We start from the raw sequence: 13,504 nt of genomic DNA on the forward strand, positions 1-13,504 counted from the left end.
ATAGGTGGTGAGCGCTGCTTGATTCGGAGACTGCTCCGATGCTCAGCGCTCAAAGCTGTCGACGCGTGAACCAGAGCACCTTCCACTTTCGGCGACTCGGGCGCTTCATATCATTTTGGACTCCTCACCATCAGACACTCTTTCAGCATGGATGACTCTCTGGAAAAGCCTTCATCTGTTGCGAAGCCCGAAAGTAGTGAGGAAAGAGGAGAGGAGGACGAGCAATCTTCTGGAGATGAAGACCAAGGACCAGATTGGACCAAATTGCCGTGAGTCAAGAATGTCTGCACTCGTCCTCCGTCTCAGGGAAATCAACGTCAGGTCCGGAATTGCTCGTCCGGTGATCCCCAAGCGTGGCGAGAAAGATTTCGAGCCCAATGTCACTGGTGGTTCTAATCTGCAGCGTCATGTGTTGGATCGGTCGCGAAATGCGATGTTTGACGCGTTGAGAGCTGCACCCGGCATTTCCAGGTGAGTATCACTTATCTCTGAATGTTTTGTATATCTTTTCATATCTTTTTTGCTACCTAGCAAATCTGTCAGTCATGCCGTATGGTATCCAGATATTGCTCGGGCGCATGTCACGGTAGCAAGAGGAGTTCACTTCGCAAACATGGGTCACTCCGTAGCCAGAACGTCCACAGTTCGTGATGGAATGAAAAGGGCGCAGAAAAGGTTGGAATTGCTCCCGGAGGAAGCGCTCTATCTTGTAGAGAGAGGCGCAATGTTCTGCTGGGAAGCAAGTGATGCGCAGTACGCCGACATTGATGCTATGGAAGACTCTGAGGGAGTCCCCATGAGCGTGCAGCAAGCTTTTGCTGAGATGGTCGGTAAAGAGGATTTAACACTCGAGAAATACCAGGTACGTTACTTTGAATCTTGACGATGCGTGCTTATGTCGCCGCAGGTTTTTGCCTATCTGAGACGATTAGGTTATATGGTGATGCGGACCAAGCCTCCGTCTTCAGACTATCCAACCCCGCTGCCTGTGAATACGAAGGTGCAAGTGCCGACATCAATCCTTGGGATTCTGTACTCCGGTGTACGGTCTGCAATCTCCAGACTAACACGCATTTTCTCTCGCGCGTTTGATTGGTGGAGGCCTCTTCTATTCAACCGCTGGCTTCACTACAATATGGACTACCGTGCGCATTCAGAGCTCGCGATTTGTTTGGTGCATCTCAATTTTTGGTTACAGATTCTATATTCAAATCGCTACGGTTTTTGCCTTCAGGGTTCGATGCGCCTCTTCACGTGCAACAGTCACCGAATAACCCCCCTTCCCCGTATGAAATATTCTACAATCTGTACAAGCCGTCGACACCATTTAAAAAAACGGCACCTCCACCCCCAGATTTCTCCGTAGTCGTCGTGAAGTCTGTACTCCATTCTTCTCGGACTTGGTCCAAGTTGTGCTAACTACTTTTTTGCAGCGCCAGGACGACACCTATGCCCTCGTTGACGGAGCTCACGGCCCTGTTCGACGTCCTACCCGAACTGCCGCCTCCCGTCCCCCGCAAGCGCATCTCTTACGCGCAACAAAAGCAAGAAAGGGCAGCACCGGCGCCCACCCCTTCTGCTCCCCCTTTCGGAAAATTACCGCTGTGGCGTCGAATAATTTCATGGGGCCTCAAGCCTCCGTCTACCCCCGCGGCCCCTCCACGGAACCCAAACCCGTTCTTGGCGCTGAAGACGGGGAAGAAGATGGTCGTTGTCGCGGCGGTGGATGCGGGGACCATAAGTTTCTTCAGGTTTGGTCAAGGTGCATTTAATGAATGGCCTATGCAATGAATCATGTTCGGTACCCACGGCCCTGGCGAAAATATGCAGACGACCGGGTGCGCTATTGCAACGATTTTTAGGACGACGAAGTACTCTTTCACGTTAGTGAGGGATTGCCACAAACCTATAATGGCAGGTTTCAACTAGATGTTTTAAACAACGCGGTCTAGTCTGCTGCTCGCAGAGGGATGGCATCCAACGAGTTCAGCAAGACCGCGGGAGAATCGAACAACGGTGGGTCACAATGCTTCAACGCTGTCATCGTCTGACTGGTTCCCTTCACGTGAGCGGAGGTCTCGTAAGGCAAGGAAGAGATCTGGCGAATTCCTTGCGAGGGTGTGCAAGTCAAGACAGGGACATCTGTCGTGGAGGAAATGCGCCAACCGCATCGCGGCATCTGTTGTCTCTCTGAGGCCGCGATCACCCTTCCCACAATTCAGTTCTGTAAGTCGTGGGAACATTGTGAGCGACAGCGGCCAAGGTGGAGGGAGGAATATGTCCAAACAGCTGATGGTGAGCTGTCGCAATCGCGGACAAAACTGCGCAAATGCATCAATGGCGTATACCGATGGTCGTTCTCTGGGGCTGCCTTCTCCAACCCGGAGGTAGAGGTCCTCGAGATTCTGCCACGAGCTTGCTATGTCGTGGATGTCATAATCAGTCAGCATGAAGGGCGAACCATCGCACCAGATGGTGAAGCTCTGGATTCCGCTTATGCCAAGCAGAGGCTGCACAATATGCATGAAACTGACGCTTGAAGCATTCACAGGTGCGAAACTAGTGACGTCGATCTTCCGTAGTGATGAGCTGAATTTGGAACATAGGACACAGAAGCAGCTGCGCCATTCATCCAGGTCATCCCAGGATAACCCTAGAAGTGCGACTTCTTGGAGATGAGGAGAAGATACAGACGCCAGGAGATGGATGACACCTGGGATTGATGGGTCGGAAGTCATTTTAAGTTCTCGCAGAGATGGAAATCCGATCGAAGAGACATCGTCCTGGGACGGCTCTCTGAGACCAGAAACAGATAGAAATGCCAGATCCACGAGTCCGCCGCAACAACTGAGAAGCTGGGACGACGAGATGGGTCCTTCAAGAAATAGGTGCTTCAACCTCGTGAAATGGACGATGTGTTGTATCAACAGCGACGGTCGGATATCGCAGCCTAGATACAGGTAGTTCATTTCAGAGGCTTCGGAGCTGAGCACGCTGAGTAGCCTCCCAAAAATCTGATCCTCGTTCGTCCCCGTATGGAATGACCACTGCTTCCCGATGGTGACCTCCCGAAGTGACCCAGTGATAAATGGAAATAATTGCAGTTCGTACAGGGAAGGCGTTGTCGAACAGTCTAAATGACGAAGCACGGGGAAGAGGGCCCGATAATGTGCATGAAAGACACCAATCGCGCGAAAGACAGAGGGATGAACTTGGATTGCTTCATCAGCGGTCAAAGTCAGCCTGCGGACGCGTCCAGCGTAGCTTTGAAATCTCGCCCATCGGCTTTCAGCGACGAATCCTTCCAGGACCTGCGGGAAGCAACAGTACTGGCTAGTTCAATATACACTACAGTAGCGATCATGATACAGATACACACATACACACGCCGCACTCTGCCATCGTTCTGCGTCTGCGACAGGAATAGGCCTAATGTTTTCAACAAAGGTAGGATCGTGACATCGTACCACAGCACGTCGAGTGCTGGGCTGCAGAATGCTGTGGAAACCCGCGCTGAGCTAGCTAATGTGGACGTCCATCCTATAGTATCTCTGCCATCAAACATTTGCCGGAAGACTAGTCGAAGGATGTCATCATTATGAAGCAAAGGGTGCGACTGCACGTCCATCCTCGTCAGAGCCTTGGAGAGGAAAATTTGAAGAATCAGTGACGGGTGTAGAAGTTACCAGGCCCACCTACCGGTTCCATCCGTTCTTCAGCTCCGGATCCATCAGCGGCGAATTCCAACTTGATTGAGCATGATCCGACAGTCTTAAGTATATATAGTGATAGGCATTCCTCACCTGCTCGTCGCGAAACATCGTGTACAAGGCGGGTGTGGCACAGCTAATTTTGCGTTGGAAACAAAAAAGCTGCAGCTACATGTAAAAAACTACTGGTACAACATATGAGATGAAAGCACTCAGAACAGCGACTCCAAACAGACGGTGGATTCCGCCGCGCTGGAACCGCCACGTCATGTTCTTCACTGCAGAGTAGCAGCAACAAGCTCCAAAATGTCTCTCGTGCCCTCCCCTGTGTCCTTGACGTCCTTGGCGATAGACTGCCACGCAGGAGAATGATGAGGTTCCGCGGCGATGCACTTCTTGATGACTTCCTCCTGTTGCTCCTGAAAAAGAGGCATTTACTAAAGAGAACAAAGTACATGCGCAACATACGCTCACCGAAGTGCCATGTTGTCTCTCAAACTTCAACCACCACGCCCAGATGTCACCCAGATCAGGATTGGCAGAGATCGCACGTTCAAACCATTGCCTCGCCTTCTCAATCTTGCGCTCGGCCCAAAACAATCTAGCGACAGTGCACAGAATGAGCGGGTCATCGGCTGACTTTTTCAGGGCATCTGCCGAGCGCGACTTCCGAGTCGGTCGAGGCTCCGCCCATATGGTCATTGACCACAACAACCCAGAAGTCGGACATTCTTGCAAACCTACAAACAAGAAAGTCAGTTTAAACAACGACGACTCAAGAGTCGGTTTGCACACCTCTAGCCAGCACTGTTTTCGCCTGTGCAGAACCTCCACTACGTTCTTCGACGCCGACTGCTTCCGCCCAGAGGACATCACTGCCCGGGTTTGCCAGCCGCGCCTTGTCAAGAAGAGCTCTCGCCTTGATGCTCCTTCCATCTGACTCCTCTAATCTGCTTGCAAGGATCCATAGTGTGACCTCCTTAGGACAGGCCTTAATACCGGCAGCGAAAGACGCGCGAGCAGCGGCGAAATTTCCTTGCGATTGATGTATCTGGCCTTGGATCATGTACAGCTTTGCGAACTTGGGATACTTTGCCAAAGCAGCACTAAGGGTCTCCAGTGCGGTAGAGATCCTGCCTTGTTGACGCTCAAATACTGCCGATTTCATCCAGATCTACAGGGACGATGGTGTTGGCTACGCGTGTATAGCATTGGAGGGAAAGCGAACTCACCCGCTGCGTGTCGGCGACCGTCCGAGCACGAACTAGGAGCTCCCTGGCAACGCCCAACTCGCCGTTTTCTGCTTCGAGCTTGACCGCTGCCAACCAGATTTGCTCGCTTTCTGGATTCGCGACGAAAGCCCTTTCCAAGACGTCGCGAGCGGCCGGAACGTCGCCAGCTAACCATTTTTCCTTGGCCCACATAAGCCACAGGACCTCCGCTTGTGGACAATGATGCACAGCACGAGTGAGAATTGCATCGAGGGATTCTCTGCGAGAGGGGGATCAACAAATACTCAAACGGCGAGCAGCTGATGGATGACTTGCCTAGTACCATGCGCCTTCTCGAGATCTGCAGCTTTCCTCCACAAGCTCCTCTTGTCAGGGAAGACTTTCAAAGCATATGCCAGGATCGCTCTCGCTGTACCAACCCTGCTTCTCGCTTCGGCACTCTCTGCGTCGCTGACCCAGGTATCAAGCCTATCCTCCTCTTCGATGTCCATGGCGACTGTAGCCTTGATAATGGCCTCGCACGTGCGCGGTGAACCTTCAGCCTCACATCGTTCTGCCTCCTTCAGCCACTGCTCACGGGTAAGGAGGACTTGGTGCGTGCGAAGAGACCGAACACCTAGTTCGATGGTCTTGTCAACCGCTTCCAGCTCCTTGTTACACTGGACTTCAGGTTTGTCCGAGGCATAAGCTTCTTGTTCAAGCAACCTTCCGGCAGCTATCCAAATCTCGTGGCTAGTGGGAACGGCCTTACGAGCCTTGTTCAGGACAGCCTTAGCCTTTTCAGGTGTCTCTAATCGCGCGAGAGCAAGCCACAGCTCGACGGAAAGCGGAATAACCTCCACAGCACGCGACAGCAGGATACGGGCGTCGACTGCGGAAGACTCGAGGTTTACGGTTTCTTTCCAGAGACGGACAGAATTCGGAATGTGTTCCAAGGCTAAAACAAATGTCAGTCTGTGAGCATGAAATGCATGTGATGAGAGGAACCTTTCCGCAGAACCCTCTTCTTAGCTTTGAGGTCGTGCTCCAAGTCGGCAGCAGCCAACCATATTTTGACACTCTGTCCGACGTGTTGCACAGCGTTCGCCAATATGACTTTCGCGTCGTCGTTGTTCTGATACAAGGTATTAATAAAAGAAAACACGCAATAATACCACACGCTTACATGAAGCCGTACCGCTTCTAGCCACACGTCCTCACTCTTGGGGCACTGTTCGCAGCCGGCTTTGATAAGCTTTCTTGCTGCAACCATTCGTCCTGCATGTTCCTCCAAGCAAGCAGCAGCGATCCAACCTGGAGCATGTTTCGGATTTGACTTGACTAGTGAGTCAAACAGCATGCGAGCTCGCTTGATGTCACCAATCTCCGCATCCGTTTTCAGTACGACACTGTCGAGGGAGGTAAGGTAGCCTTTAGGATCGATAGAAGTAGACAACCCGGAAGTAGTGGAGTTGCCGGAGACCTAACAAAAGTTTAATCCCGAGAAACAGGAGACCCTGAGGTTTACATACCTGATCAAGTTTCAGAGACAAGATCTTATCTCGGGCTTGTCCCATTTCAACGAAGTTGGTCAGAGTCCCACTGTCGGCAGGAGTCTCGAATCCACCAGTCTGAATACTCAAATGAACAAGTGTATCACAGAAGTAAAAAAACAAAAAGCCTACCGCTTGCTGTCTTGCATCCAAGGAGTTCTCATATTCGGCCTTCGATCTGTCCCCAACGATAACGCTGTCGGGTACAACGAATGACCTCTCGTCCCTTTTACGCTTTTTCCGCGTGAGATTGCCCACCTCTGGAATGTTCTCCCATTCTTCATCGGTGACAACTGAAAGACCGCGTTTCAGATCGGCGAACTGCTGTTGAATCTTGGGCCGTTCTGCACGGTGTTTCGCCAATTCAGCATTCTCGAGAGCCTCTCTGTAAGGAACCGAGTTTGATTAGTGGACTCCAAATGCGCGAGCTCTCCGGGGTACTCACCTCCGTGCCCTTCGCCGCGCATCCATGTTCTGGTCAACCTGGTCGTAGATCTGGTCCGCCTCCTCGTCGTCCGCCTCGTAAGTAGTACCAGCAAATAGACCATATTCATTGTCTGGGTCTTGAAACTGGTCAGGATCAACTTCAGGCTCTTCACCTCGCCGAGCTTGGGCTTCACTGCGAATGTTGTCAATATTGCTGCATAATACCGCAACAGTCTGCTACATACGCTATAACCTCTGCGGATGGTCCTTCTCGTGCTGGACCGATATCGGAACGCGTAGTGAAACCAGATGCACTGTGGGCTATGATATTAGTCTATGCAAGTATCAGGAGTGAAATCACATACCCTCGACCGAGACCCGCGACGTAAGACGCCGGGGCAGGCATTGACAAGAATGCAAGCTTGTTTGGTTTGTTGGCCGCCATTATAAAGAAGTGGATAGGATGGACGATGGGTTGCCTCTTGTCGTCGCGAGCGTCGAACTCGAAGCCGAGCAGCGCGACTCAGTGAGTGCACTCAGCGAGGGATTTACGTAATGTACTTGTTCCCGTGATGCGGTGGCTTCGCCAGGCTCGGGCTCGATTCAAGTTCGAAGTCCACTGCTCACTGTCAGGCTCAGATAGTTCAGAATTCACATTATCGTGTTGTATGAAGCCTGTTTGAATGCGTCTCCATTCTTTGATCACTGGTTTAAATTTCTATGAAATCCAGTAAGTTTCGAAACTGACGAAACCTGATGCGAGTGCGGTCACGGTGATGGTAGTAACCAACTTGAACCTACCGTCAAGGCTCCTCTCTCTACTTGTGCATAATACATATCATCTGTCGAGAATCGCCCGCTTGAAGTACTACTCGCGCTGGTCGCGGCTTCGCTCGTTTCTGGATGTGTACGTCAAGCTGGTATGCGGCACTGGGGGCTCTGGTAGTTCTACCTTCTTTTATGTTTGCCCTGCCCCTCCAGGTCTCAAATGAGGGAGGAAGTGTTAACAGAACAGGAGTTGTCATCCCTTTTCTACGCCAGGCTGATGTACCACGAGACATGCAAGAAATATTGGCTGGATCCGTTGGTTTGGGAGATTACGCCGACTTGTGAGTGCTTCCAGCAATTATGCAATAGTATTCGAACGTTATGTGCCTGGCAGTTACTACACCGTTTCAGTGCAAATAGGCACTACGACAACTGCACTGGACCTGGGTGAAGTAGTTCTCAGGTATACCATGATTTCAGCCAATTGACACGCTAGCAGACACAGGTTCCAGCGATTTGTGGGTCATATCAGAGGCGTGTCATACGAAGACCTGCCGAAGCTCGACCTCTCCTGCATACTCTACGTCGCTGTTTGAACCCCTCGGTCCAAGTATGAACATCTCGTACGGTGACTCCAAAACCAGTACCTACGCTGCGGGCCCCGTCGGTCTTGACACAGTCTCTGTGGCGGGAATTTCCATGTCTGAACAACCTTTCGCGGCGATCAACAGAACGAACAATGCTGCGGTGTCTAATGGAGCGGCTGGTTTGTTTGGGCTTGGTTTTCCTTCGGAGAGGTACATTGCAGCCAGAATTGTCATACAGTACTGACCAGGAATTGTCCGCCTGTAGCTCCATTCAGTCTTCTGTCATTAACGCGAAGGTACTTGGTCCTTCCTCCAACATAGCGCCCTTTGATATTGATCTACCACGCAGTTTAATTCACCTGCTACGACTGATACCTTGATATCCAACATAGGGAAATACGGGCCATTTGTATCTCGATTAGTGATGTCTGGTGTTATTGACCAGCCCATGTTTGCGGTGGGTGGGACAGTGAAAACGTTACAACCGTGGCATGACCTGTCTTCTCAGATCACTCTGCAACGTGATACTGTTGACGTGAGTGGGCACGGTGCAATTACGATCGGTCAATTGCCAATTGGAGTGGACAACTCTTCTATCACATGGGTCCCAGTTCGTCTTTATGCTCCTCGTGATGGCGGTATAAAACCCCCGACATTCGCAGTCCACGAAGTCTATCCCCTGTATGTCCTCTGTCCACTCCTCTGGAAAAAGGCTTCCCTAAGTCAACCCACAGTCGCTGGGAAGCGCCCTTGGACGGCGTCTTCCTTGACGGTGTGCAACTTCCAGCTTCTGCTGTGCAGCCTGACGGTGTTTCTTCATCGTCTACATCCGCGCTCATTGACACTGTAGGTTGAGTCTACCCGTATTACTGAATGATAGCCAATCACCCTGTTTTTGACAGGGAAACTCACTCATTCGCGGTCCCAGTGATGTCGTCACGAACATCCTGTCCACCGTATCCCCGGCATACGCATCGAATCTCCATTCGAAGGCGACGTTCCCGTGCACAACCCCGCATACACTCGCCTTCAAGATCGGCGGCAACATGTTCTCCGTCGACCCGCGTGACTTCGTCGCACAGAACAAGTACGGAGACGCCAAGATGTGCGTGGCGAGCAGGGTGGTTTCGACGGATCCTCCCAGGTACGGCTCCCTTTTTAGCTGGAGCCTCGGAGTTCCATTCTTGAAGTCGAACCTTGTGGTATTCTACTACGGTAACTTGACGCATCCCTCTGTTGATCCCCCTCGCATCGGATTCGTGTCGAGGGTACCGGGCGATGCGCCCACCTTACTCGAAGAGGCTGTTGATAGGGCCCAACAACACAGCGGCATTTTCTCGAGTATGCGTGACACTCATTGCTATCATGTCGGGGTACTGATGGGACTCACTGTCTGGTAGGTACCCGGGAAGCGGCACCTACTGCGACCACGGTGATCACTGTCGCAACGTCGACCGCCGACCAGACGCCGCTGTTCTTGCACAGGAAATTGGCGCTGTCGTCTTCTGCGTCCAGTACGCGCCAGAGCATGTTTAGAGGCTTCTGGTCCGCGGTGGTATCTACTGTCAGCTTTATATCTTATCACAATTTACGAACATGGTTCATGATGACAATCTCCATCCTTGAATCGGGAAAGCGGTGGATTCGTATGTATTATGTCAAACAGTGTAAGGTTTTTGAGGATTAAGTCTCGTTCCAATCGCTGTAAGTAAAGAGATTGGTCACCCGGCCAAGAAAAACCACAAAAGTAGTATTATCCGTAGGCTGAGGTTGGAAAAGTGAGCACCACGACATTTCATACGATTGAGATCGAACTTGCCGTGCACCACACAAGGGAGCGGGAAGGTTGCATGTAAGTTGCGCGATTAACGAATTACAGAAATTTCTAGTCTGGAAGTGGAGAAGAGTCGAATCTGGTCGTGTATCAGGCTGAAACGATGGGCAGTCGCTTTTGCGAGGGTCGGTCCTTCGCCGCGCTCGCATGCCACTCTCTTTCCTGCCTCCGCACCCGTCCCATCTCACGCACCAGCCTGCGCAGCTGTTCCCATTGTTGAAGTTCCTCCTCATCTGGGTCGTCTTCGTCCGCGCCAGCCGCGTCATGCAACTCCTTCTTACCCCACGCAGAATGGACATGACGCAACTGTGGGAAGAGATCGGAGAGAGAGCCACCCAGAGTGACCATATCCTCGCCGATCCGCGACGTGCCGGTCGACAACAAGAGCAGCTTGCCGTTGGTAACTCCGCCCCCCGGCCGTTGTTCGCTGTACGTATCCACGATCTCCGAGACGTCCGTGTCGAATACCAGGCCAAGGTGCTCCAGGGCAGGGCAATGCTGCGCAAGAGGGATCAGTCCTTTCAGCGTAACGCCGAGTGTGTCCAGCTCCCTGCGCCAATCCGTGCCCAGCTCAAGCGTGTGGATTTTTGGCCATGCCAGTGCGAGATCCTTGATGAACGCGTTGTCGAGCTCCAGGGGGCAGCGCCATTGGATTTTGCAGTCAAACATGTCCTTCAGCGCGAGGAGCGGGCGAAGGTGGTCTCCGGTAATAGTGTAGCTGTCCTGGAAACGCGGGCTCCCCAGTCCGCGCGACATGGAAATAGACTGGAGCGACTTGCGGGCGCTGATGGTCGTCGTGAACTCCTGCACCTCCGCTGCTGTGGGAGGCACCAGCACGAGGGCCTGCAAGCTCTCCAGCTGTGTGGACTGGATAGACTCGATGAACAAGCGGACGCTGCTCAAATCATGTGAATAGAGCGTAAGCAACCGTAGGGCGGGGAACATAACATCAGATACTGCGCTGTGGATAGGCAGCAAGGATCCGTCCGTGTCAACGAACTTGTCTGAGCGTATGCACAGCTTTTCAAGTGTGGGGAGGTGTGCAAGGTGGACTGCAGCTTCGATGGACATGTATGTGTCATTGGCTTGGAAGAGGTGGACTGTCCGGAGAGACCGGTGATTAAGGATGATCTTTGAAGTTGTTGCTGCAATGTTTGGGATAAATGGACATATAGCGGTGAGGTGCTGTAAGGACGGGGAATTGTTCCCAAAGTCTTCCACAGCCTTGTCGAGGTCCACAGCCAACGTGGTGTCGAACTCAGCCATGGTGAAGATCGCCATGTCTGTCACCTTCGGATTTAGCAAGAGTCGCAGGTGAGCTAGGTCATTCGCAGGGTCTTTGGAACATTGTGTCCGTTCAAACCGGCGCAAATTTGGCAGGAAGGACCGACCATTTCGAATCCTGTATAGTGTACCGAATACGTCTTCTTGAACGCGCATAGCGTACAAACAGCTAGGAGGCCATAATGGGGTTCGACTCGGAGTCGTGCGATGACAGAGCGACTTGATGCGGGCAGCATAGGACAGGAACCGTTCCCAGTCGTCAGGACTAGGTTCTCTCACCAACGACTATATGACACAATTACCAGGTAAGACGTTGCGAATGTGCAAGAAAAATCGTACCACAGTATGCATGCCGTTGGTGTCGCACTCCTCCGTCCAGACATCAGGAGGGAAGCATCTGACCAATGGTCCAATGTTCGGCTGCCAGTACCATAAAACATCCAGAGCAATATCATGAAAGGTACGACACGTCACTGAAAGCGCAGCGAGAGTTTGGAGACCGTCCCAATCCTCCGTGTAGATCAGCTCGAATATTATGCACAAGAGCTCCGGGAGTTGTAAGCATCTGTGCATGGTTTCTAATGAGAACTGCAAGAACATTAATAACGGGGAGACAGATATTGGACCGTCCCGTCATACCTGATGTTTGCGTTACTACAAGCTCGAAACGAGTGACGAGCACAACTTAACCGCCGTTGTGAGGACTTGATCACTAATCGCAGTAGATCTTATATTCTGGAAGGTGATTACAATCAGCAGGTTGGCCTGAATATTGCGGGCTGGCGAGTGATTGTCTTGCAGACTGGATGACGACGAAATACAGAGGGAGCGACGCGTGACACCACACCGTGACCATGACGCGACGCGTCGATACGCGTCGATCGCGCCATGACCAACTCATGACCAGCTGAATACGCCGATGTTTAAAACCTACAGCACACTGCAGAGTTTTTGAATCTGCACCAGATGGTGATAAAGCATGCTGCTGTACTTGAACAAACATCTACAACCTATTATCGATTCTGCATACCGACTTCCAGCTGGTCCAACCTCCCCAGTCCCTCGGCCCTTGTAAAAGCTGTCGGCTATGAGCAAAATTAGCGAATGATTGAGCGAGCAGGGGGAGCGGGCACAAAACATACCCGTGGAGTGCCGGCCCATTGGGGAAGATGGAAAGGACAGCTAGCACCTACAAGACACCGTATGACTTCCATCCGATGGTGGACTTATGTACAGCCTGGCAGTGGAATATCGAGACCGCGGCATAGTCTAGCACATAAGGCACACTGGAGTGACAGGGACATTCATCCGAAGAACAGGTCCCCAACGAACTGGGCTTCTCTCCATCGAGCCCTCCGCAGCTAGCGGCACGAAAACTTTCAGGGTGGGCGCGCCGCGAGCGCCTCGAACGCATGAGCGAGAAAGTTTCCTCGCAGCACAGCGCTCAAGTCGGACTCGCGGTTGTAGTTCCAACAGTGCATGGCCGCAAGAGGGTGATCTCCCGAGGATCCGGGCCGGCTTCCGGGAGCCCATGTTTCGCCGAGAATGTGCCAGAGGGATCGCTGGTGTTTCGGATGTGGACGAGACAGAGCCATAGCGACCTATCCTTTGTCCGAGATTACACCAAGAAGACGCAGGGCCCAGAAGACCATGCACACAGCGGTGCCCCGAAGCCGAGCCAATTTCCGCCTTCCCGTCTGGAAATAACATGTACATCTTGGCAAATGCGGTCAGCAATCCACTGTAGGGACTAGTTGCATTTATGAAGACGGTCCGTCTCCCGACGCTGACTGACAATGTGACGGAGAGTCAGGCTGTCGGAACCCCTTCTACAAGTTCTAGCAGCCACGGGACAGGCATTACGCTACTGTGCAACCAGCGCGGAATAGGGCAACGTTAACGTTAACATCGTCTCTGACATCATCGAGTACAAACTCACCACGTCGCATGAACACTGGTCACTGACGCAATCCGTGCATGTCACTTGCGAGCCAGCGAAAGTGACCACGAGGAATTAGCTCAAGCTTCGTTTTGCATTCCGGTCACTGGGGTCGCGGACCCTGTTCGGCCGCTCAGCGTACGCAATGCATACCGCGGCTGGCTACCCGCACCTCCGCGCCGTACCCAGGTA

The 13,504-nt window shown here is 52.2% G+C and overlaps 5 protein-coding genes across 5 annotated transcripts; 2 read left to right on the plus strand and 3 right to left on the minus strand.

The window, feature by feature from the left end:
* Positions 1-147: 147 nt before the first annotated feature.
* SCP_0700100 (predicted protein) lies at positions 148-1,791 on the plus strand (the record flags this gene model as incomplete). The annotated part of the gene is made up of 6 exons (XM_027759942.1): positions 148-269; positions 322-471; positions 532-862; positions 908-1,145; positions 1,199-1,376; positions 1,434-1,791. 6 exons carry the CDS (start codon positions 148-150, stop codon positions 1,789-1,791), a joined length of 1,377 nt encoding a protein of 458 aa, XP_027615743.1.
* A 230-nt stretch (positions 1,792-2,021) lies between these two features.
* On the minus strand, positions 2,022-2,969 carry SCP_0700110 (hypothetical protein; the record flags this gene model as incomplete). The annotated part of the gene is made up of 1 exon (XM_027759943.1): positions 2,022-2,969. The coding sequence occupies one exon, from the start codon at positions 2,967-2,969 to the stop codon at positions 2,022-2,024; it is 948 nt and encodes a 315-aa protein (XP_027615744.1).
* Positions 2,970-3,985: 1,016 nt separating this feature from the next.
* SCP_0700120 (Pre-mRNA-splicing factor prp1) lies at positions 3,986-7,345 on the minus strand (the record flags this gene model as incomplete). Its single annotated transcript, XM_027759944.1, has 12 exons — positions 3,986-4,129; positions 4,185-4,450; positions 4,506-4,884; positions 4,943-5,201; positions 5,258-5,879; positions 5,930-6,056; positions 6,108-6,404; positions 6,454-6,552; positions 6,607-6,859; positions 6,920-7,093; positions 7,146-7,214; positions 7,266-7,345. 12 exons carry the CDS (start codon positions 7,343-7,345, stop codon positions 3,986-3,988), a joined length of 2,769 nt encoding a protein of 922 aa, XP_027615745.1.
* A 238-nt stretch (positions 7,346-7,583) lies between these two features.
* SCP_0700130 (predicted protein) lies at positions 7,584-9,791 on the plus strand (the record flags this gene model as incomplete). Its single annotated transcript, XM_027759945.1, has 12 exons — positions 7,584-7,630; positions 7,709-7,820; positions 7,882-8,009; positions 8,063-8,115; positions 8,168-8,465; positions 8,521-8,551; positions 8,605-8,712; positions 8,764-8,936; positions 8,990-9,101; positions 9,158-9,596; positions 9,656-9,687; positions 9,741-9,791. The coding sequence occupies 12 exons, from the start codon at positions 7,584-7,586 to the stop codon at positions 9,789-9,791; spliced, it is 1,584 nt and encodes a 527-aa protein (XP_027615746.1).
* Positions 9,792-10,179: 388 nt separating this feature from the next.
* SCP_0700140 (predicted protein) lies at positions 10,180-11,946 on the minus strand (the record flags this gene model as incomplete). The annotated part of the gene is made up of 2 exons (XM_027759946.1): positions 10,180-11,658; positions 11,713-11,946. 2 exons carry the CDS (start codon positions 11,944-11,946, stop codon positions 10,180-10,182), a joined length of 1,713 nt encoding a protein of 570 aa, XP_027615747.1.
* Between the last annotated feature and the right edge of the window lie 1,558 nt (positions 11,947-13,504).

The sequence above is a fragment of the Sparassis crispa genome (genome assembly GCF_003851025.1).
Source record: "Sparassis crispa DNA, contig_000006F, whole genome shotgun sequence".
NCBI lineage: Eukaryota > Fungi > Basidiomycota > Agaricomycetes > Polyporales > Sparassidaceae > Sparassis > Sparassis crispa.